General features: G+C 41.1%; 1 protein-coding gene across 2 annotated transcripts in view; it reads right to left on the reverse strand.

Moving 5' to 3' along the window:
* Window positions 1-244: 244 nt before the first annotated feature.
* LOC129633358 (PDZ domain-containing protein 2-like) overlaps window positions 245-23,298 on the reverse strand; it is a 171,851-nt gene continuing 148,797 nt past the window's right edge. For both annotated transcript variants that reach the window (XM_055555304.1, XM_055555305.1), the window contains exon 3: window positions 245-1,278. In XM_055555304.1, the coding sequence (XP_055411279.1) occupies window positions 1,251-1,278 (28 nt within the window). In that variant the 3' untranslated portion in view covers window positions 245-1,250. The remainder of the gene's footprint in view (window positions 1,279-23,298) is intronic.

Here is a 23,298-nt window from a genome sequence, read left to right on the forward strand (position 1 = left end):
TACTGTTCTCCATAGTGGCAGTACCAATATACATTCCCATCAACAGTGCAAGAGGATTCCCTTTTCTCCACACCCTCTCCAGCATTTATCATTTGTAGATTTTTTGGTGAAATACTAGTACATGTGAAATAGATAGATAGTGGGAAGCTGCTGTATAGCACAGGGAGCTCAGCTCTGTGCTCTGTGCTGACCTAGAAGGGTGGGAGGGAGGCTCAAGAGAGAGGGCATATATGTATGCATACAGCTGATTTGCTTCGTTGTACAGCAGAAATTAAGACAACGTTGGGCAGGAGGAGAAGGGGACGACAAAGGATGAGATGGCTGGATGGCATCACTGACTTGATGGATGTGAGTCTGAGTGAACTCCGGGAGTTGGTGATGGACAGGGAGGCCTGGCGTGCTGTGATTCATGGGGTCGCAAAGAGTCGGACATGACTGAGTGACTGAACTAACTAACTAAAAGATAAAAACAGATCTTAAAAGAATATGATGAGACCTGGATGGTCCCCAGGTGGGCTGGTTAGGAAGGAAGGATATTAGTGAGATAAAGAAAGATTTATTAATATATCAAAGGGAAAAAACATTTTGAATTACCAGAAGATCATCACCAAAGAGAGCCATGGTGGTAGAGAGGTAGATGATGTCATCGCTATTTACAATTTCCATCATATTACTAGGATTCTGATCAGTTTCCTCTATCACTTCATCCTCATGAGAAAGACAAGATAGATAATTATTATACCCTCTTCAACTCCAAAGGAAAAGAAAGTGACGAGAAGGATTTAGGGACTTCAAGGGACACGGGTTTCCTGACTTCTGGTCCAGGGTGACTTCCACGATGAGCAGATAGTTGTTACTGTGTTAGAAGCAGCTCAGGCCTGGCCAGGAAGTTGCTTTCAGACTTATTTCAGTACTTCTGGAAGGATGTGCTGGGATTTCAGAGGCTGTGTCATAGTGAGCAGCCCAGGAAGAAAAACGGACCTGGGTTTGGATGGATCCTGTCTCTTCTTTGCCAGCATGGACTCTCTCATCTATGTTTGGGTATAATGATGGTCATGGAGAAGAGGTGCTGTGAGCAATCACTGAGCTGACATGTGTGGAGTGCTGGCACAGAGATGCAGTAAGCACAGACATGATTATTAACAGTGACTCTACCTGTGGGTTCAGGAATCTAACCTGTGTTCACATCTATGCAAATCTTCACTAAGGTAGAGATGAAACTGATGAGAACTGGTGGTTTTCCAGAGCTGTCAAAAGGCTGGTGGTGGTGCATGTTTTCTGAAGAGACAAGAGAAAGTTACAAGCTAATGATGGCTCCCATCTGTTGACTGCTCGTGGTGTCAGACACTGTCATAAGCCCTTTACATGCACATCCTCATTTACTCTCCTATCACCCTAGAAATCAGGAATTGTTCTTTACCTCAGTTTGTAGTTAGGGAACCCTTGGTTTAGTGGGGTTAAGAAATCACCCATTGTTACGCATTTCATAAGTGATAGGATCAGGATTCATTAAGTTTACGCTCTTAAATAGACACAAGTAACCCAACCAAACCATTCTTTGTAGGGGTGTGTGTGTGCATGCATGCATGTGTGCATTGGTGCTCATGCTTTCAGAAGAAAATACCTCAAGTATTAGCAGTATATACCTCCAGGTAGTAGGATTACAGGTGGTCACTTTCTTCTTTTTGCCTGGACGAACTGTGCATGCACTGTTCTTATCGTTTAAAATATTTCATTTTGTATAAAACATGCACACAGGGAACTCTACTTAATGCACCGTGGTGACCTGAATGGGAAGGAAGTCCAAAAGGGATGGGATGCAAGTGTCTGTGTGGCCGATTCATTTTTCTGTACAGGAGAAACTAATACAACGTTATAAAGCAACTGTACTCCAGTAACAATTTTTAAAATAAATATTTTTCATTTTGACAACAAATACAAACTTTGCAAATCAAAACAAGGCTTCAAAAATCTAATGAAAATGGCTACACCTTCGACACACACTAGGGGAGGAAAGCTCTAAACGGGCACGGCGCTTTCAGGGTCCGTTGTAATTAAACTTACAAGGTTTTTTTTTCAGTCAAAGAAAAGTGAAAAGAAAGTGAAAGTTGCTCAGTCGTGTCTGACTCTGCGACCCCATGGACTATACAGTCCATGAATTCTCCAGGCCAGAATACTGGAGTGGGTAGCCTTTCCTTTCTCCAAGGGATCTTCGCAATCCAGGGATCAAACCCAGTTCTCCCGCATTGCAGATGGATTCTTTACCAGCTGAGCCACCAGGGAAGCCCAAGAATACTGGAGTAAGTAGCCTATCCCTTCTCCAGATCTTCCCAACCCAGGAATTGAACCGGTGTTTCCTGCATTGCAGGCAGATTCTTTACTAACTGAGCTATCAGTCAAAGAAGGCTTCAGAATAAAACAAACTTCTTGAAAATCAAAATTACGTTCCTCTTTGCCACCTAAACACTCAGATTCCATAAGTCCTGGCTTTTGGGCAGAAGATCTGAGTTCTAAATCTTAAGTCTCTTTATGATCTGAGCATCAACAATAATCCAAAGATTTTTCAATTATTTACTCTAGAACACCATCAACGAGTTCTTAAATCCGTTTTGCTTTACTACATTTTCTCTTTGCATGACGATTTATAACTTATGAGCAAACCCCTTTTCTTCTCCGGTCATTACTAAGGATAAAATGATGAAAGATCCCCAAAGCAAACATTCGTCTTTCTGTTTGCTCTGAACTCTGAAGTCTTCTTCCAGAGACTGCAATGATAAATTAAGACTCTGTACCCCTGAAAACAGAGCTAGTCCTCAAGGATGACCTCAGTGGGGGAGGAAAGGAATTAAAAGCAAATTGAAGGAACTCAAACATCATGACCTTTTCCTGTTTCCTGCTCTTGGCAACAGTGCAGGAGATGTGAGAGAGCTGGTCCGCCAGTCCTCTAGAGCTGGGGCCCAGTCCTGGGTGAGAGATCCCGGGGGAGAGGGGGTCCCCCAGGTCATGTGATCATGTGACCTGGAGGGAGATATTTCATCCAGTGGGCTTATGCTTTCCCATCTTCAAAATGAGTGTTTCAGACCAATGCAGCATCAAGAATGCACAACAAGGACATGGTGAGGATGGATTTTGAGGGGAGGGTCCAGGGATGTGAATTCTGCCTGAAAACTCATTAGAGATCGTTATTATAATATTTATTATATAGATTTTTATTTGGGGGAATTAACTAAAATATACCTTTCCTCTTCTTTCAAAAGTGAATTAATTTACATAATTGATTCTAATAATCCTGGATAGACTGGACATCTTTTTTAAATGGAATTCCTAGAGGTGATCAGAAAATCCTTTGCCCATGCTTCTACTTTTGTCATTAGAGCACTATCATGGTGGGAGAGAGAAAGGAGGATTTTAGATTGATTTGTGCAAATTTGCAAAAATCATGTTTGTTTTTATAAAAACATTACTATTTGTTTATGGAGAAAAGACTGAAACAAGCTTCCACAAACACCACCAGGATGCTATTTTTTGTAAGGATACATTTCAATCTATTCTAAAACATGTAAGTCAGATTGGTAAATTGGGAATACCAACATAGAACGCCTTTTTGCATGCACAGCAAATTTAAAAAGCACATAACATATAATGCTTCTATCTATTTTCAGGTGGACAATTATGGAAATTCCAAATCTGGGTCCCCTGGGGTTTAAGACTACATTCTCAATCACTGACGCTAACTGCCACAAATAACGGGACTGATTCAGGTTACACAAACCTGAGACTTTCATTTTAAGAAGCAATATTTATCTTATTCAACAAACATATACTGAGCTTTCATTATGTCTTAGGTGTTGAGCTAATCAGAGATGCCTACCCAACCCAAACCATGAAGCTCTGGCTTTTTTTCAGTGCCATTGATGAAACACTAAATATCAGATTTAAAAATCGCTGAAGGGGAAGATGAGCTATCTATAAGTTCCCTACATGAACTTCACGCCTTAGTCAGTAAGGCAAGATCTTTGGGCTAAAAGATAAACTTTTAAAAACATTAAATAGAGCAGCACAGAGAAGAAAAAAGAACTGGCAGTGGTCTCATGCTCTAACAACTGTATCGGTGATGCCCACACATCAGTGCCCACCTTCCTACTGTGCTTCCTTTGGCCTGTGTACACTGGACAGATTCCAGCATAGAAACAATTTGAATTGTCTTGCTCTAAATCATAACACGGAGAGTGTACTTTCTTGGTCTCAAAAGCAACTGAGACCTGACTGGGCTATCAGAATTATGAAATACCAACAGATAGCTCTGAAGAGCAAAGATTCCTGGAGAGTTGAGGGTTTTTGTTTTTGTTTTTTTTTTAAATCACTGCTTACTTAAGACAACTAGTAACAGAATGAAATAAATCTCATAAAGATCTATTTCCCAGTCACCGAACTATTATTTTTCTCCACAAGCTGAGGTCATCCATCAGTTTTTAGGCTTGAAATATCAAAAAGAAAAAAAAAACAAAAAATCAGGAATGAGCAAAATGTTCTGAGGAGCAGCCATGCAGATGTCACCAAGTCACAGCTTACAGTCATTTCTCTGCCTTCTATTGCAGAGTCGAAAAATTTTTAAAGGATGTCCATAAATTCAAGAAATTGTTCTGTCACTTCATCTTTGATGCCTTGTCATGAAATCAGCCTTGTTAGACTCCAGGAACCCCTTTAAAGCTCAAGCTTTGGCTCAAGAGGTGTATTAGTTAAAAACAGAGAATATAAGCATGTCCTATTCCACATCTTCAGACTTGGCAACCAGTGACTAGCAACAGAAGAGGGGATACAGTTGCTCGAATTCAGTGGTCCCCAATCTTTTTGGCACCAGGGACCAATTTCATGGAAGATAGTTTTTCCACAGATGGGGCAGGGTCGCAGTGGGTGATGGTTTTGGGATGATTCAAAAGGATTACATTTACTCTGCACTTTATTTCTATTATTATTAATAACATGAGCTCCCCCTAAGATCATCAGGCATTAGATTTTGGAGACTGGGGACTCCTGCTCTAAACTGGTCACATTCTTCTCCAGACCTGGAGACCCTAGAAGAGGAGTCAACAGACAGAAGGAGTTTTTTTCAGGTGTTTCCTCCTCCTAGCATCAAAATCTGGCTTAGCTTCTGGTGCTTTTTGTTCCTGAAGTTACTTCATATTAAAAGGAATTTATCATCCAGGAAAATGTCCTATAAATGTCCAACATGACATCACATTCTGCATCAGAGGCAGGAGAGGTAGACACCCCAAAAGCCTCTCCTCCTTGGGGCAGCCCTCATCTCTGGGCAAGGTTGCAGCCAGCCAGCTAACCTGGCTTCCCCTGCCCCATGGAGCTCAACTGGCATCAGGCACCCACTGACAGGCTCAGGGGATGCCCCATGCATCACTGCCATGGCCACAGCCCCCACCAGGTGAGGCTGTGTGCAGTCCAGCCTCATGGCCCTTCTACCAACTTCCACATCAGCTCTTCCTGGCTGCCATCCATTTGGAGGTTTGTTAAGCTTCTCAGGTGATGTTGGTGAAGCAACAACAACATTCTAGTTTGGTGCTACCCTCAAGGTCTAAGTTGAGGTGCTCATCAGATTGTCTCAGCACACACCGCAATGACACCCTTCAGGAGAAAAGAAAGCAAGCCCTGTTGCTACAGTCTTCACGGGAGACTCGAGAGGGCCCAGGAAATTGGAACGAATCCACATTTCTCTGTCCACCTTTGTTTCTAGGGGTCACTTTCAAGTTATTGTCAACAAGGGTCTTAACCTTTCAATGAGTTCTGGGAGGAAACCAAGTCAGTTGACCCTTGAATGACACAGGTTTGAACTGTGAGGGTCCGCTTACACATGGGTGTTTTTCTATAGTAAGTACTCCAGTACTGGGGCTTCCCAGGTAGCGTAGTGGTAAAGAACCTGCCTGCCAATGCCAGTGCAGGAGATGTAAGAGGCACAGGTTTGATCCCTGGGTCGGGAAGATCCCCTAGAGAAGGGAATGGCAACCCACTCCAGTATTCTTGCCTGGAAAATTCAATGGACAGGCTACAGTCCATAGGGTCACAAAGAGTCAGACATGACTGATGCAACTTAGTCCACCTGCACTCCGGTACTAGTGGAGTGATCCCTGGTTGGCTGAATCCATTGGATGCAGAACTGTGGATACAGGAGAACAGCATACAGATTTCCTACTGCTCAGAGGGTTGACACCCCTAACTTCTGCACTGTTTAAGGGTCAACTGTATTCACCATACTTTGTTTATCCATTCATCTATCAGTACGTGAGTTGTTTCCACCTTTTGGCTGTTATAAATAACGCTGTGACAAACACTGATGTGCAAATATCTGTCAAATGCTCCTTTCAATTCTTTGGGTATATACCTAGAAATGGAGTTTGCCAGTTTATGTGCTAATTACGTTTACATTTTTTAATGAACCATCTTACTGTTTTGCATTTTTATTTTACTCACAACTTACAGTAAAAAGTTAAAGAGAAGATATGAAACAATATATAAGTATATATTAGTTTGGACTCTGGAAATTTTGGCCTTTGTTCTCTAAAGCACTCTTGTCTTCTGCTATGATGAAAAATTCCTTATAAGGACAGAATTGTATTTTAATAATTTTTATTAGTTATTGCAAGTCCTTTATCTTCGTCCAACTTTTTCACTCAGTTTACAAGTTTTCCCAGCCTTGGTTATTCTTTGTATCAAGTTCAACCACCTTGACCCCTTTTCGCTTCCCAAGCAATTACTCTTAAACATCGCATCACTGTGATTTACTGCATCTGTTTTATCCTTCATCAGAACCTCTCATTTTCTGCTGGCTAATGATCCATGATCAGGAAAAACACCTAAAGGGACCTGGGTCCCCACCACCTCATAAATTGGTCAGGAAAAGCAAGAAAAAAAAAACAAAAAAAAAACTGCATGGAAGGATAAATTTCCCAAAAGCCTCTGAGAAACTGCTCCTCTACTTTACAAATCAGAAAGTTTAAACATGGTGCAAAATTCCCAGGAAAACCCATCTAACTTTATCTGAAGTGATTCCAGCTTTCTATATTTATGTGGGTGATCAAGTGTGTCTATAAAGTCTTGGGAAAAGGGATAGAAGAGAATTACAACCAACACCCCAAGGGGAGGATGGTTGTGATGATAGAAGAATTTTGGGAGGCAGGAGGAACTTGACAGAGATAAGTGGGTGTCCTAAGTAGACTAATTTTTAAAAATTGAAAAATCAAGTTTAACAAGTAAAATAAGGATGCCATTAGATGAAATGTGTTAAGGGAGTGGTTGGGGAATGAACAATTAGAGTCAAACAGTTGGAAAAAACCATTATGGTGCTGGAAAGGAAAGTTATCCTATGGTGATTAATACCATTTTACTTTGGTTAAGGGGGTGAGGAGGTGTTAGTAACTGGTTAAGGGTGTGAGAGGGCTCTGTAGTACTGGTAAAGTTCTGTTGCTTGATTTGGGTGATGACTAATATAAAAATTCACCAGCTGAACACTTAGGATTTGGGCCTTTCTTTTTATGTATATTATACTTAAAATTTTTTGGAGAAAGCATTTCTGGAATGATAGAATAAGGACCTCCAGAAATACATTTTTCCATAAAAACAAGAAGACCACTGGAAAAAATTATCAAAGCAACTTTTCCAGAACTCTGGAAATTAAAGGGTTGAAGCAGTCTGTTGTTGGTCAGCTACCAAGCCGTGGCTGGCTCTTTGTGACCCCATGGACTGCAGCACACCTGGCTTCTCTGTCCTTCACTGTCTCCTGGAGTTTGCTCAAATTCATGTCCATTGGGTTGGCGATGCTATCTAACCATCGAAGCAGTCTAAGAAGCACTTATTCAAGAAAAATGGCTGGATCTTGGAAAACACAGTGAGCTTTCTGACATTTTAACTTAACTTTTTCATCTCTTTCTCCCCAGCCCCCACAGCCTTGAAAACCAACAGCCTCACAATTATGGTAGCTGTGGAAGCAAACAGCATAGTAGCCCTGGATCAGGGCAAGTTTGGAGGTTTGCCAAAGCTCTGTCCCCAGAGAACTGTCAGTATTGAACAGTCTGATAGCTCTCTGAAAAGCTCCATTTCCAGAACTTAACTTTGATTTGATTCAGAGTTGACTCCCCAGTAAGTCAACTTAGCCCTACCCCTAGGTCATTTGTTGAAAAGAATCAGTGACAATTATTTAACATCTGTAGCTTCCTGAGAAAATATTTGCAAATCATATATTTGATGATAAAAGATTTATATCTAGAATATATAAAGAACTCTTACACTTTAACAACAACAAATAAAGGTAACTGATCCAATTTAAAAAATGAGCAAAGGATTTCAACAGACATTTTCCCAAAGATACACAAATGGCCAAAAGCATATGAAAAGGTGCTCAACATCATTAAGTCACCAGGGAACGCAAATCAAAATCACAGTGAAATACCACTTCACACTCATTAGAATGGCTGTAATAATAAAGGTAGACAATAGCAAGTGTTGATGAGAATGTGGAGCAATTAGAACCTTCATGCACTGCTGGTGGGAAAGTAAAATGGTATATACCCTTTTGAAACACAGCATGGCAGTTCTTCAAAAAGTTACACATACAGATTCCATATGCCCATCAATTCAATTTCTAGGCACACACCCAAAAGTACTGAAAACCAATGTCCAGACAAAAACTTGTACACCAATGTGTGCAGTAGCATTATTTGTAATAGTCTAAAGTGGAAATGATCTAAGTGTCCATCAACTCATGGTCAAACAGATGTGGTACATCTGTACTATGGAACACTATTTGGCAATATAAAGGAATGAAGTGCTGAAATATGCTACTACACAGACGAACATTAAAAGCATTATGCCAAGTGAGAGAAGCCAGGCACAAAAGACCACATACTGAACTATCCAGAAGAGGCAAATCCATAGAGACAAAAAGTAGATTAGTGTCACCAGGGGCTAGGAGAAGGGAGAAACGGGGAATGACTGGTAATGGGTATAGAGCTTCTCTTTGGAAGGATAAAAATGTCTTAAAAGTAGATATTGGTGATATTCAACTCTGTGAACATATAAAACCACCCAATTATACACTTGAAAAGGATAAATTGTAGATGTAAATTGTACTTTAATAAAACTGTTGTAAAGCAACAAAGTTTACTTTAATAATTCCTTAATATCATTATAATCATATTATCCCTACACAGGGGTAAAGCAGTTTTCTAAAGCATGGATGCGAGTTCCCATAAAATCAGGGACATGGATTGTATGGGGCTTCCCAGGTGCCGCTAATGGTAAACAACCTGCCTGCCAATGCAGGAAATGTAAGAATTGTGGGTTCGAACCCTAGGTTGGGAAGATCATCTGGTGGAGGGCGTGGCAACCCACTCCAGTATTCTTGTCTGGAGGATCCATGGACAGAGGAGCCTGGCAGGCTACAGTCCACAGGGCTGCAGAGAGCCAACACAACTAAAGCAACTTAGCACGCACACGCGGATGTCTTGTACACCAATATTTCCCCAATACATACAACCAGGGCTAAAATATAGTAGGTGGTCAATAAATCTCCTTATATGAATAAAACAGTGGAGAGATTAAGAAACTATTTAGAACCAGATTTCCCAACTTTTGATTCTTTCTTTCTGATTCTTCCTTCCGTAGTAAGTATAGAGGTGTGGTAGACAGTGATATAATGAATAAGGAATTTGAGGTGACCTGGCCAGGATGCCAGGTACACTCCTTATTGGGAAATGGATATGCTGTTTATTTAAGATGGAGGTGCTCTCTTTGGAGATAGAGATGCTACCTGGGGGGGCGGGGGGGGGGGCGGGTGGGCAGTGATTGGAAGAGCATCCCAACCAAAAAAATCTCAGGTCTTGGAGGCAGGTAAACCTGGCCTTGGTTCCAGGCTTTGTTCCTTAGCAGGGATGTTTGCCTAATCTTTCTCAGCCTAAATTTCCTCATCTGTAAATGCAGATGATAACACACTGTTGTGTTGTTGTAAGAATTAAGTGGAAAGAGTATGTGTAATGCATATGACTCATATGTAACATTTAATAAATATTTTCATTGACATTGTTAACATCTAATGACCAAGCAGGTTTTTTCAAATACCTTATTAAAAAATGGAGATGGACCAGTACTTGTTTTCATCTTTCTCAGAAGGGCCTGAACAAGGTGGAGAAAAAAAATGAACTCCTCTTCACCATGGCTCTTGCTCCCCAGCAGCCATCAGCCTGGCTTGAAACCAACACAGTTATCGCGAGTTATCTGGGTTGGTGAGGGGTGCGTAGTCAAAGATATGCAATAGGGGCTATCCTACCCTTAGGAGAGAAAAGGTACACAGGCAATTTATACACATGTCAACCAGTTACTTCTCCCTCCCCCCATTTTATGATGGTCTCATGTTTAATTGTTTTTCTTATTAAAAAGCAGTATTTACTACAGGCCATAAAAATGCAAACTATATCCAGGTACATAGAGGAGAGCCAACTGAATCTGAATTGGTTCCTATCAGAAGCTGTTACTTCATTAAAATAAAAAAGCTTTCATTTTGCTTGATACAGGATAATAACATACCTGTAGAAATACTAGAGAACATTCTCTAATGCTGGGAAGACTAGTGACTGCTTAAGATTTACATTATGTAAAGCCACCAGCACAATGGCCGGCACATGGGAGGTCCTCAGGAAATGGTCACTATTATTTCCAATGGCCTCTCCCAGACACTCTGTGTAGGATGTACTATGAAATAAACAATGGAAGAGTGCCCTCCAGAGGCCACTGGGATTCAGCTCTGCTGACAGCTGAAAGTCTGGAAAGACCAAAGAGCAACTCAGTTTTGTGAGGACAAGGAAATCTAGTACAAATAAGTTCCGTTAGGCACCGTGGGAACTGGTGCATGGGAACCACAAGTCCCCAAGACCCGAGAAGCTCCTGTCGCATCCCTCTCCCCCTGGGGACACTCTCAGCCCTGACCATTTCTGCATGTCCACTCTGTGTGGCTCTAAAGGGATCAACTTCCTCTTGATGTCTGCCCTTCTGTGACTTCAGGCATGTGGCTCTGGCTTTCCTTGGACAGGATTCTGGTCCTGACTCCTTTTGACCTTTCAGCTCATCTCAAAGAGTGAAGCAGCTTGGTCTCTCATTGGCTTGACTCCAAATTCCCAGGAGACCAAACTAATGACCAGTCTAGAGGCGGATGGTCAGTTGCTACTGGAAGTAGGGGTCTGTGTGTGTGTGTGTTTGTGTGTAGACAGAACCAGGGTCACTTGGTAGAAAACAGAATTAGCACATACAGAATATATAGAATTCTGAGAGGCACTTTAAAGAGGCTACTTTTCTCATAACAATGAGCTAATATTTATAGTTTACCATGCACCATGTACCCTACAAGGAACTTTATAAGCATCATCTCATTTAATCTCCAATTAAATAATTAAATCTCATTTGAGCTTCAATACTTTGGCTACCTGATGTGAAGAGCCAACTCATTGGAAAAGACCCTGATGCTTGGAAAGATTGAGGGCAGGAGGAGAAAGGGGTGACAGAGGATGAGATGGTTGGATGGCATCACTGACTCAGTGGACATGAGTTTGAGCAAACTCTGGGAGATGGTGAAGGACATGGAAGCCTGGTGTGCTGCAGTCCATGTGGTCACAAAGGTTTAGACACGACTTAGTGACTTAACAACAGTAACGTTTAATCGCACGACCTTCTTGTGAAATGTGATTGTGTTATCATCTCCCACCTTCAGCAGTAACTGCTGGTAACAATGGTTGTATATCTTTCAGTAATTTATTTGATGCATTTTATTCCCATTTTAAACACAAGGGAATTGAAGCTTAGAGAGATAGAGTATATTATCTGATTAGGAGTGACAGCATTTTATACATGTGAAATGATTAGTAAATGACCTAAGAATGATTAAGTACTAAATTGTGTGTTGCCACTGTATTCGTTTTCATTGCTGTGTAACAAATGCCCCACAGATGTAGAGGCTTTGGAGCTACCCCCATGGCTAAGCTTGCAGTCCTGCAGGTCAAAGGTACAGTACCGCACGACGGTGCTCTTTTCTTGGTGTTTCATGAGACTGACCTAGGTTCTAGCTGGCGCTGCCGACAATCTCATCTGGGGCTCAGGGACCTCTTCTGAGCTCATTGGTTGTTGGCAGAGTCTAGTTCTTTGCACTTTTAGGAAAGAGGTCCCCATTGTCCTCCTAGTTGTCAATCATGGACTGCTCTCAGGTCCTAGAGGTTGCGCCCTTCCACGGCCAGTTCACACCATGGATATCTGCTTTCCTGCAGGTCAGCTGGAGCATGTCTCCCTGGCTGCCCCTTCTGCCACCAGCCGGGGAACACTCTGCTTTTCAACGGCTTGTATGATTGGGTTAGGCCCACCCAAATAATCTCCCCCTCTTAAGGTCCACTCTTTATGACATACCTTATCATGGGAGTAAAATTCATCCAGTTCACAGTCCTGAGGGATGTGAGGATGTGCACAAGGTGGGAGTGTGTGGAATCCTGGGTCCTATCTTAGAATCCTGCCTATTACCACCAGGAAAATAGATTTTGTGTGTGCAGGTCAGAACTGTTCCCAGGAGGGGGAGAAGGAGGTGGGAGGGGGATTGGCCTGGGCCTTGAAGGATGGGCCATACTAGAAAAGACAGTATTCTCCTGAGATGGCCTTAGAAACTCAACACCATGACTCAAGAAAATTTGGGGAAATTAATGGGTAACAATTTCAAACAATATCAGGAAAAGCTTCAGCACTGAGATGGAGGAGGAAGTCAGTACTACTAGATGTTACAACATGATCAAAATACTATGTGATAAGCATAAAAACAGACGTACGGGTGAGAACAAAAATAGGATATCCAGAAATAGAAATGTATGTATGTGTGTATGTGTGTCTATCACAATAAATCAAGCCCCATAACTTAAGAAAATTAATTCCTACTAAATGATGTTTGGATAATTACACAGCAATTTAGAAGAGAGACATAAAATTTCCACTATACATCAAAACAAATGTCAGCTAAATTAAATTTTAAGTTACCAAGATAAATTTAAAATACAGTTGTGAAAATTGACAGAAGAGAGTTTCAGGTCTTTGAGAAGGCAGCAACATCCTAAGATTAAAGCAGTGAAAAGGCAATTACAGGAGAAAAAAGCTCAAACTCATCCATAGAAACAGTTAAAATTTCTATATAGTAATAACAGCTAAAAGATTTATTAAAAGATTAAGGGGAATTTTAACTGCAAAGGGATTAAGAAGATTAAGATCTTTATATCCAAATGCATGTTCTAGTGGTGAAGATTAGGACTCCAACAGATAGTAGACAAAAGACATGAATAAATGATTTACAAAGGTAAAATAGGTAAAATAAAGTAGGAAAAAAAAACTAAGGGGAAACAGCCAAATTCTCTGGTTAAATAAATAAATGCAAATTAAAATAAAATAATACAATAAATAATAAAACAATATAAATGATTTAATTAGCTTCATTAATTTCTATTCAATATAATTTTAAATCATAATACCCCATCCTGAATGATCCTGGTACACTGCACTCATACATTTTTGGTGAGAGTATAATTTGGAAAAGCCATTTGTGAAAAGCAATTTGCCAGAATGTCCTTTGACATAGTACCTTCACTTCAGGGAATCTGTCCTGGGAGGAGGATTCAAAAGGAAAAGTTCTGGTCACAAGCATTTTAAATATAGTGTTACACATAAATATTGAAAAAGTGGGAATGACAGAAAGAGCATGCTTACCTAAATTATCGCTGATGACTATGCTTATCAAGACTATTAATTTAGGTGGGTTGAGTCTGAAAATATTATGTGAAGAAAGATAATACAGACTTCTGTACGTAGTATAATTTAATATTTTAAAAGTATTCCTATGGCATTGGTGAAACTGAAAAACTACACTTAGACATATTGTCAGTGGAGATACAATTTAGTGTAACATCTTGGGCAAAACAATTTGCAATGATTAAAATATTTTAATGGGATTTGGAGGATTCCACATCTAGGAATTCATCTTTCACTTAACTGTACATGTACAGTACACAGAGACTTGTGAACATAAGATTTACTGTAGAATTGATGACACAGAAAAGACTGTACAATGAAAATGCCCATTAATTGGTGACCAATTAAACAAATCATAGTAGAATCCTTTGGTAGAACATTATACAGCTGTTAAAAAGGAGAAAGAAACTATGTTCTTCCTATCTCTAAGATAGGTTTTCAAATTAAAAAAAAAAAATTAAGATGCAGAATAGCATGGATAGTGTGCCCCTGTTTGTCTAAAACAGAAATAACACAGAGAACTTGGATATGTTAAGAGAATTCTTGGAAAGATACTCCTAAACTGGTAACAGAGTGGGGCCCTGGGGTATAGCTAGAAACTAGAGAGAGGGGTCTGAATTGGGGAGAATTCTCAGTCACTGTCCTTCTATTCTACTTGAATGTTTTGCCATGTACAAGCATGACTCATCAATGGTAAAATAAGGTAGTCTGAAAAATATATATTGCTGATGAACATAGATGAGATAGAAATAGACAAATCTATTGAGTTAGGGTGGTAGGGTACATTCGCATGGTCACAAATATTAACATAGAAAAATTAAATCAGTTGAGAATTATCGTAGAATTGCAAGTCATTCTTTTCTTGGAAATGCCACTTCAATGTTATTTTAGTGTTGCCACTAAAATAAACAATGACTAGTGTGGGGAGAGGGACTGGGAGCCTGAAACATTAACTAATAGCTTTATAAATATGCTGCTCTGGAATGAATAAAAGGAAAAATAATCAGACAAAGAGAGCTCGCAAAATGGTCCAGGGAACAAGCAGTTAGCAAGAGGAGTGAGAGCGGCAGGGCCAGGGTATCTGTGCTTGGTGGGGTGGCTGAGCAGGACACCCCGTGGTCGGAACTCAGGGGCCACCAGGACAGCAAGTGTGGAGGGACCGGAAGGGTTTAGGTTCACACCTGCAGAGCCCAAGGAAGCCAGCTCTCTGGAGAACCAGTCAAGGAGGACTGCTGGGCACTGGACTGATGGGAAACATTTAGATCCCGCAAATCTCAAATGAGATGTTTCTGTAGTGGCTAGGGTTAACCTTTATATTGTGAGATGACTACTCTAGAATTGTTGACTTCTTATGCTCAGAAAAAAAAAAGATACAAGCATGCACCCCGTGTGTGTGTGTATGTGCATGCATGTGTGCTTGCTCAATCACTAAGTCATGTCTGACTCTTTGCAACCCCATGAACTGTGTGGACTGTAGCCCGCCAGTATCCTCTGTTTATACTGGAGTGGGTTGCCATTTCCTTTTCCAGGGGATCTTCCCAACCCCAGGGATCGAACCCATGTTTCCTGAGTTGGCAGGCAGATTCTTTATCTCGGAGCCACTTTAGAAGCCCATACATACATAGGGTTGGCCAAAAAGTATGGAAAACCCAAACACACTTTTCGGCCAACCCAAAATATACATATACATGTGTTTATTTATTAAACATGTACACATATTAGTACATATACACATTATAAAACACTTATGTAAAAGCTAAATTTTTAAAATATATACTTAATATGAAGTGCTTAATACTTTAAAATCTTTTTCACCTTTACTAAAATAAATTATACACAGTGAATATTACTTTTAGTTAAAGCTATATAGTTAAATATACTCCAAGGGCTTCAAAAACTTGGCTTAACATTTTGGAATGTGATAATTCACAAGTACGATTTTAAGTTCAAAATAAATGGATGTTGGTTTTAAAGTCTGCCATAGCTGAAGCTACCTCGCAAGGACAGGGAGGCCCAAATGGAAACAGTACATTAGCGGTAGCACATAATAAAAAGTAGTTTTCATTTTGTAGCCCTATCCACTTTTGCAAAGGTTTTAGTTAAAATTTTGTGTTAATTTTCAACTTCGAGTTTGCTTTGCCAAGTTATTGGGAGGTACTGTTTTTTTAAAATAATTTTTAACATAAGTTTTGTAAAACTCTATGGAAGATTTAAAAAATAGAAAATTTTGTTCTCAAGATTTCAAATATGTGCCTATGAAACTTTTTGTTGGCATATATAATATTTTGGCAAAAAAAGTAATAAGCATGGAAACATATCCAAAAATCCATTTTGAAAATACTCTTTCTATAGCATGAATTTCTTTCAAGTAGTAGTTAGTGCTTTGTTTTATTTTTAATGGGAGTATAATTGCTTTACAATGTTGTATTAGTTTCTGCTGTACAAGGAAGTGAATCAGCTGTAAGTATACATATATACCCTCCCTCTTGAACCTCCCTCCTACCCTACTCCCCTCCCACCCCCCTGCCCAGGTCAAGACGGAACTGAGCTGAGCTCCCTCTGCTATACAGCAGCTTCCCACAGGCTATCTATTTCCACACGGTAGTGTATATATGACCCCCTCTAGTGTTCTTGCCTGGAGAATCCCAGGGACGGGGGAGCCTGGTGGGCTGCCGTCTATGGGGTTGCACAGTGTCGGACACCAGTGCAGCGACTTAGCAGCAGCAGCAGCACTGTATATATGTCAGTCCTGCTCTCCCAGTTCATCTCATGCTTCCCTTCCCTGCTGTGTCCCCATGCCAGTTCTCTACATCTGTGTCTCTACTCCTGCCCTGCAAACAGGTTCATTTGTACCATCTTTCTAGGTACCATACATATGTGTTAATATACCACATTTGCTTTTCTCTTATTTCACTCACTATGACAGACTCTAGGTCCATCCACATCACTATAAATGACCCAATTTCATTCCTTTTTATGGCTGATGGCAGAAAGTGAAGAGGAACTAAAAAGCCTCTTGATGAAAGTGAAAGTGGAGAGTGAAAAAGTTGGCTTAAAGCTCAACATTCAGAAAACGAAGATCATGGCATCTGGTCCCATCACTTCATGGGAAATAGATGGGGAAACAGTGGAAACAGTGTCAGACTTTATTTTTTAGGGCTCCAAAATCACTGCAGATAGTGGCTGCAGCCATGAAATTAAAAGACGCTTACTCCTTGGAAGGAAAGTTATGACCAACCTAGATAGCATATTCAAAAGCAGAGACATTACTTTGCCAACAAAGTTCCATCTAGTCAAGGCTATGGTTTTTCCTGTGGTCATGTATGGATGTGAGAGTTGGGCTGTGAAGAAAGCTGAGCTTTTGAACTGCGGTGTTGGCAAAGACTCTTGAGAGTCCCTTGGACTGCAAGGAGATCCAACCAGTCCATCCTAAAGGAGATCAGCCCTGGGATTTCTTTGGAAGGAATGATGCTAAAGCTGAAACTCCAGTACTTTGGCCACCTCATGCGAAGAGTTGACTCATTGGAAAAGACTCTGATGCTGAGAGGGATTGGGGGCAGGAGGAGAAGGGGACGACAGAGGATGAGATGGCTGGATGGCATCACTGACTCGATGGACATGAGTCTGAGTGAACTCTGGGAGTTGGTGATGGACAGGGAGGCCTGGCGTGCTGCGATTCATGGGGTCGCAAAGAGTCGGACACGACTAAGCGACTGAACTGAACTGAATATTCCATTGTATATAGGTACCACACCTTCTCCATTCATCTGTCGATGGACATTTGGGTTGCTTCCAAATACTTCCTTATTCATTCTTTCAATATCATCTTTACCTTGGAAAGACAGATTATGTGTGTGTGTGCTTGCAGAAATAGCCTCCAGGAAGCAAGCCATTGAAAATACTTGTTCACAGATAAAGTGGGCAGATTTGGAACAACTGTCTTTTTTGTAGAAGGAAAACACTGCACAGCCATCTTAAAGTTGGATTACTCTAAGTGCTTTGCCTCAAGATAAACATCAGACCTCTACAGAGTAAAACATTTCCACGGTCATTCCCCATCTTAGTACAGAGAAGAATAAAAATTCTACTACTTTTAAAAGTCTTCTTTTTACAAAATTAACCAAACGGATGACTTTCTTCAGCATTTTTGGCACTTCTGACTTTAGCTTCTTTGCTGTCTCAACTGTCCTAGGACCAATGCAGTGAATCACTTTCATGTTCTGGCCTATTTTTATAACCTTACCCTGAATTTATAATTTGAATCAAAGCAGCTGTTACCTTATATAATTTCTCCATAAAGCATTATTGTAACTAAAGAAGTCATTGCCTTTTGAAAGTATATCTTTTCTGGTACCTCTTTCTTTAGTGACTCACGAATAAGTAGGTGTCCTATCGCATTACTGAAGCAGAACCAAGCAAATACCCTTATTTGGAACATGTGAGAATCAGCGATACTTTATTTCCAGCCACACAGCAAACTGCCACAAGGCAAACTGTTTCTTTAAAACTTCGGCAAGCTTTCTGTGCACCTTCCAGCAGAATTTGCTGACAAAATCGGGCATTTTATGGTATAGCTATATTGTTTTCCATATATTATTTTAGCTCTTTTTAAAACTGCATCAGTAAGAATGAGTGTTTTCCTCATGGCGTGTGACTTTTTGCCGTAAGCAATTAAGTAAAAAGAAATTTCAAAGAGGCTCTTAAAATATTCAGTTTAGTAAAATTCTGGACTAGATTTAGCACTGCATAGTTCTTAACATTGCTAAAACATTTAACATTATTTGTATGCATGTGGTTGATATTTAGATTTTAAATATCTTGCTAATTATCACGGCCTTATACCGTCATTAGGGATTATCTCAAGGCACAATCTATGCTTATGGTGAGGTTTTTCTTTAATAACAGAGGCTGGAAATTTGTATTTCACATAGCCTTTTGAAAGCTTTGACCTTTAATTATTTTGTCTGATTTCTTGTCAATCTGAATAGATTTTCATTGGTTTAACTTATAATGTGGTTGAGCACATATCAGCAGGAAAGCAAGGGTCAACCCATCCATTTCCTTTTGGTTTGCTTGCACCTGCATTGATTATTTTTCATCTTCTTTTTTAGCCCCTCAAGAATTTTAGCTTATCTGTTCATTTGGTAAAGTTAATTTAAATCCAACAAAATACGTACTTTAATTCATAAGCCTACTTCTCTGAGTGAGCCTACATAAGTTACAGATCCTTGAAATGAGTTAAAAGTGAATTAATCAATGAGCAGGCCTTTGTGGGTCACGATCTCTTCCCTCAGGATACGGCACAGAACACACAGGACATGGGACCCTCCTAGGGTCTGACATACAGATTAAGGATGCCATGTCGGCTCATATCTAAAATATTAGCCAAGCTCAATTTCTTATTTTTTTAAGATAAATATATATCCTGAGAGGTTAATAACTTTTCCCCTTCCCCCATGGATCTTCTCATCCCACCTGGATGACGAACTTTCTAGAGCAAGAACCATTTCCAGTGACTACCGCTGATGCCCTCTCTGCCTATTCTGCTGGGTCAGACAAGGACCTCCCAGCAATGCACATGCGGACTAAATAAAACCCTTGAGTCAGGAAAAACCCTCCAGACTTGCCATGCAGTTTGACAGAGACCTGTACTTAATGGAGCTTGAGTTTTTAAAGACACCTACTTCCTCTTCCCCTGATAATAGTTCAGACCTCCTTCAGGGACATTTGTGAAAATATATCTGTGACCCCAAAGGTCAAAAGTTTCTTAATAAATCCCAGCCCCATTTAAATGGACTAGCCTTCAAGTCCAGCTTAAGGGCACAGCAAATACACACTTCAGCTTGGGAAAGAGCCTAGCCCACCATCTCCCTCTGCCATCCCCCAGACCTGGAAAGGCTAAATTTAAGTCCAAAAGATGTTATAAATGATAGAATCATTCTTTTTCGGGTGGGATAAGCCAGCTAATCAGACTATTGCTGACACCCCTGCCTCCAGCTGTCTGTGACCCAGAGGTACAAAAGACCCAGATACTCACACCTTTGGGTGTTGCTCTGTCCATTTCAACACTGGAAAGCCCTGTCATCCAAAACGCCATTAACAGTGACATCTCCACATCATTTATTTTAAACAGCATAACTTAACTCACACTCTCAAAATCTTTGGAGAAAGACAAAGAAGAGTCTCATGAAGACATATACGTAGCTTTTGAAAACTCATGTTTTGTGCTGTGGGCTTAGTCACTTGGTCGTGTCTGACTCTTTGCGACCTCATAGACAGTAGCTCACCAGGCTCTTCTGTCCTTGGGGCTTCTCCAGGCAAGAATACTGGAGTGAGTTGCCATGCCCTCCTCCAGGGGATCTTCCCGATGCAGGGATTGAACCCAGGTCTCCTGCATTGCAGGCTGATTCTTTACTGTCTGAGCCAGCAGGGAAGCCCAAGAATACCGGAGTCCTATCCCTTCTCCAGGGCATCTTTCCAACCCAGGAATTGAGCCAGGGTCTCCTACATTGCAGGCGGATTCCCAGCCAAGCTACCAGGGGAGCCCCATGTTTTATTATAAATTGCAAAAAACATACACTGCACATAACACACGCATATGTGTCCTGATATTAGATCTTATTGTCCCCTACAAGAAGGCAGCAACCACTAGGTGGACCCCAAAACACAGGGATTCAAGTCTTTGAACCTCTGGGCTTGGCAAACAGGTTAATTAGGGACATCTAAGCCAGGCCATGTGGTCATCTGTCTCCATTCCAGAAGACCAAAGAGGGACAAGGGCCAAAACAGGTGCTGAAGCTTGGACAATCACCTTTAGAAAAAGAAAACCTCTTGGGGGCATCTGGTGCTCAAAATGAGAGCATAAAAATATTTATCACTTGTTTAATATCTGGACATAAAATGAAGTAGGAGTAAAAATTCTTGAAAATGGCCCCAGAGTGTCCAGAGAGAGAAGGATATGAAGTCAGGCTGGTAGCACTATGATCACACTGAGATGCTCCCAGCGTTTCTTTCTCTTTCTGGTTTACAGTTACAATGATTCTCACAAGTACAGCTAAGAGTTTCAAAGTGAGTGTCTCAAGTAGAATACTTGGGTTTTCCATCTCCCATGGTTGAAATCAGTCCCCCAGTAGCAGCTCTGATGGGGCTACCAGGAGAACCAGGTTACTGGGCTGAAATTAAAGAGCATCTCTGAACGGAGCTCTGCAACCTTACCTCTCTTTAAATCATAGAAAGTGGCTCTTTTAATGTAATCTCTCCCCTCACAAGAACAGACCCAGGGAGGGGATATATATGTATATATATATATATATATATAATTATGACTGATAGATATAAATATATATTTATATAAGCATATAAATAATATTATATAATATACATATAAAATATAAAATTATACATAAATATATAAAATATAAACAATATATTTATATGTATATTTTATATATATATTTATTCACATTGTAGTGTGGCAGAGACCACTACAACATTGTAAAGCAATTATCCTCCAATTTAAAAAAAAAAAAAAAGAACAAACAGACCTTGAAAATCTGCTCTGTAAGTGGCCCTGGAGTTACCTACAGGCTGTGATTGAGGGTGCACAAAGATAGGCTTCTAAAGGAATCCACGCCATTGGCTTTGCCTGCTGCACACCCTCCCCTGAGGCTTTCTGATTCCAGGAGACTTGAGTTGGGCTGGGGACGGACAACTTGCCCCCACCATCTGTCACCAAGAGCTAAGCACGAGTGGGTTTATCAGATCAGCTACTTGTCTACTTGTAGGGATCAGAGGCTCTGAGTGTAGTGGGGAGGGGTTGCCCTGGGGGGAGCCAGGATGGGGCACGTCTTGGGGGTAGCACGAGGAGACCAGGCACCCAGAGGAGGGGGAATGGTGCTTGAGTCACCCCCTGCTTAGGGATGGCTCAGATGTTCCCATTCTAGAAGAGAGCTCTGAAGGCTGAAAACATCCTAACGGCGCAGCTGAGAAACCCGCCCAGCCTAATAATAAGCTTCTTAAAGCTCCTAGTGCCGTGCTTGATTTCAACCACAAGGTGGCAGGCGATGGCCGAGGATGGTCCACAGCCTTGCCCAGAAAGCGTGTGGAAGACCGGAGGGAAAGCCCAGTCCAATGGCCATCACTTACACACTGATGAAGCTGCTAAGAGTTAAACTCTTGTTGAGAAGGAAGGTTCTAGATGTAACTACCATCCGTTTAGAGAATGGATGTAGAAATATGCAGGAAAATATGATTTTCAATTTGTATCTTACAACCAACAGTAAAGTGCAAAAAAAAAAAAAAAAAAAAAAGAAATCTGATTTCATTGGTTACTATAGTGTTGAAGAAAAAGTTCTAGAATTTGAGTCAGAGGCCCTGAATTCTGGTCCTCGCTCTTGACCCCAGGAAACCTCCTCCCAGAACCTTAGTTTCCTGCGCGGTACTATGAGAAAACAGGACTCGGATGAAATCTGGGCTGCCTTCCAGAAAGCATGACATGAAACGAAACAGCACGGGGGACAAGCAGGCAGAGAAGAATGAAGTGGGCACGGATGCAAGACCCTTGCAACGCTCCATGGACCCTGCATCCTTGGGGAATGGGCTGTTCCACTTGATGAAGTTTCCAGATAATTGAATTTTAAATGCTGAAACTTGTTTTCCTTTTAACCTTCCGTAATGGAAATCTCTCAGAAGTGTATTACACGCTTCTCTGGCTCCTTAAATGGCAAACTGAATATAATTTAACCTTTCCTGAATGTTCTAGGTCATCAGGATGACTACCTCGTACTATATATACAGTCTCCAATAGAGCACTGGGTGCCGATGGGCATATTCAGATAGGCTGGAGGATCCTTGTGTGTAATGGCCCCAGAGACCACATTATAAAGCTATAATTGGCAATTCTTCCTTCCTGCAGTCTCCTGCATCACTACCTGCAGTCATTTCTCCAAGTAACACCTTCTAGCAGCCTCCTGACACTCTGTTTAAAATCTGCTATAACCTAGAGAGAACTCAGGGTTGCCATGGGTAACCAGAGTCGGAGCTTGTAACAACCCCTAAATTTAATTTTACACACAATTTAAAGGCAGTGGTACTGAGCTGAAGGTTACCTCTGGCCAGGGCTGACATCCAGCTAGTCAGCCCAGGAGTAACCCTCCTGTCTCAGTTGGCCAATGGCCCTAAGCTCCCGGGTCCTCCTGCCAGCCCAGTATCCTGGCCCCTCTCCATGGACCGTGTATGTAATCTCACACCCCAGTAACTCAAAGGTGCGGTCTGGCCCTGAGGGGCTCCAGCACCCTTTCCTGCAGGCACCAGCATTGTTTCCTACAAGCTGATACCCACGCCATTACAGGTAACTCAGTGTTTTGAATATTACCCTGATTTCTGGGTTGAAGATTACTCTCTTTTCCTGCTGAGCAAACTCCTAGAGTTTTAGGCTCTTCTCTGCCCTTTAAGGGCTTCCCTGGTGACTCA

Source organism: Bubalus kerabau, chromosome 18, assembly GCF_029407905.1.
Source record: "Bubalus kerabau isolate K-KA32 ecotype Philippines breed swamp buffalo chromosome 18, PCC_UOA_SB_1v2, whole genome shotgun sequence".
In the NCBI taxonomy this organism is placed as follows: Eukaryota; Metazoa; Chordata; class Mammalia; order Artiodactyla; family Bovidae; genus Bubalus; species Bubalus kerabau.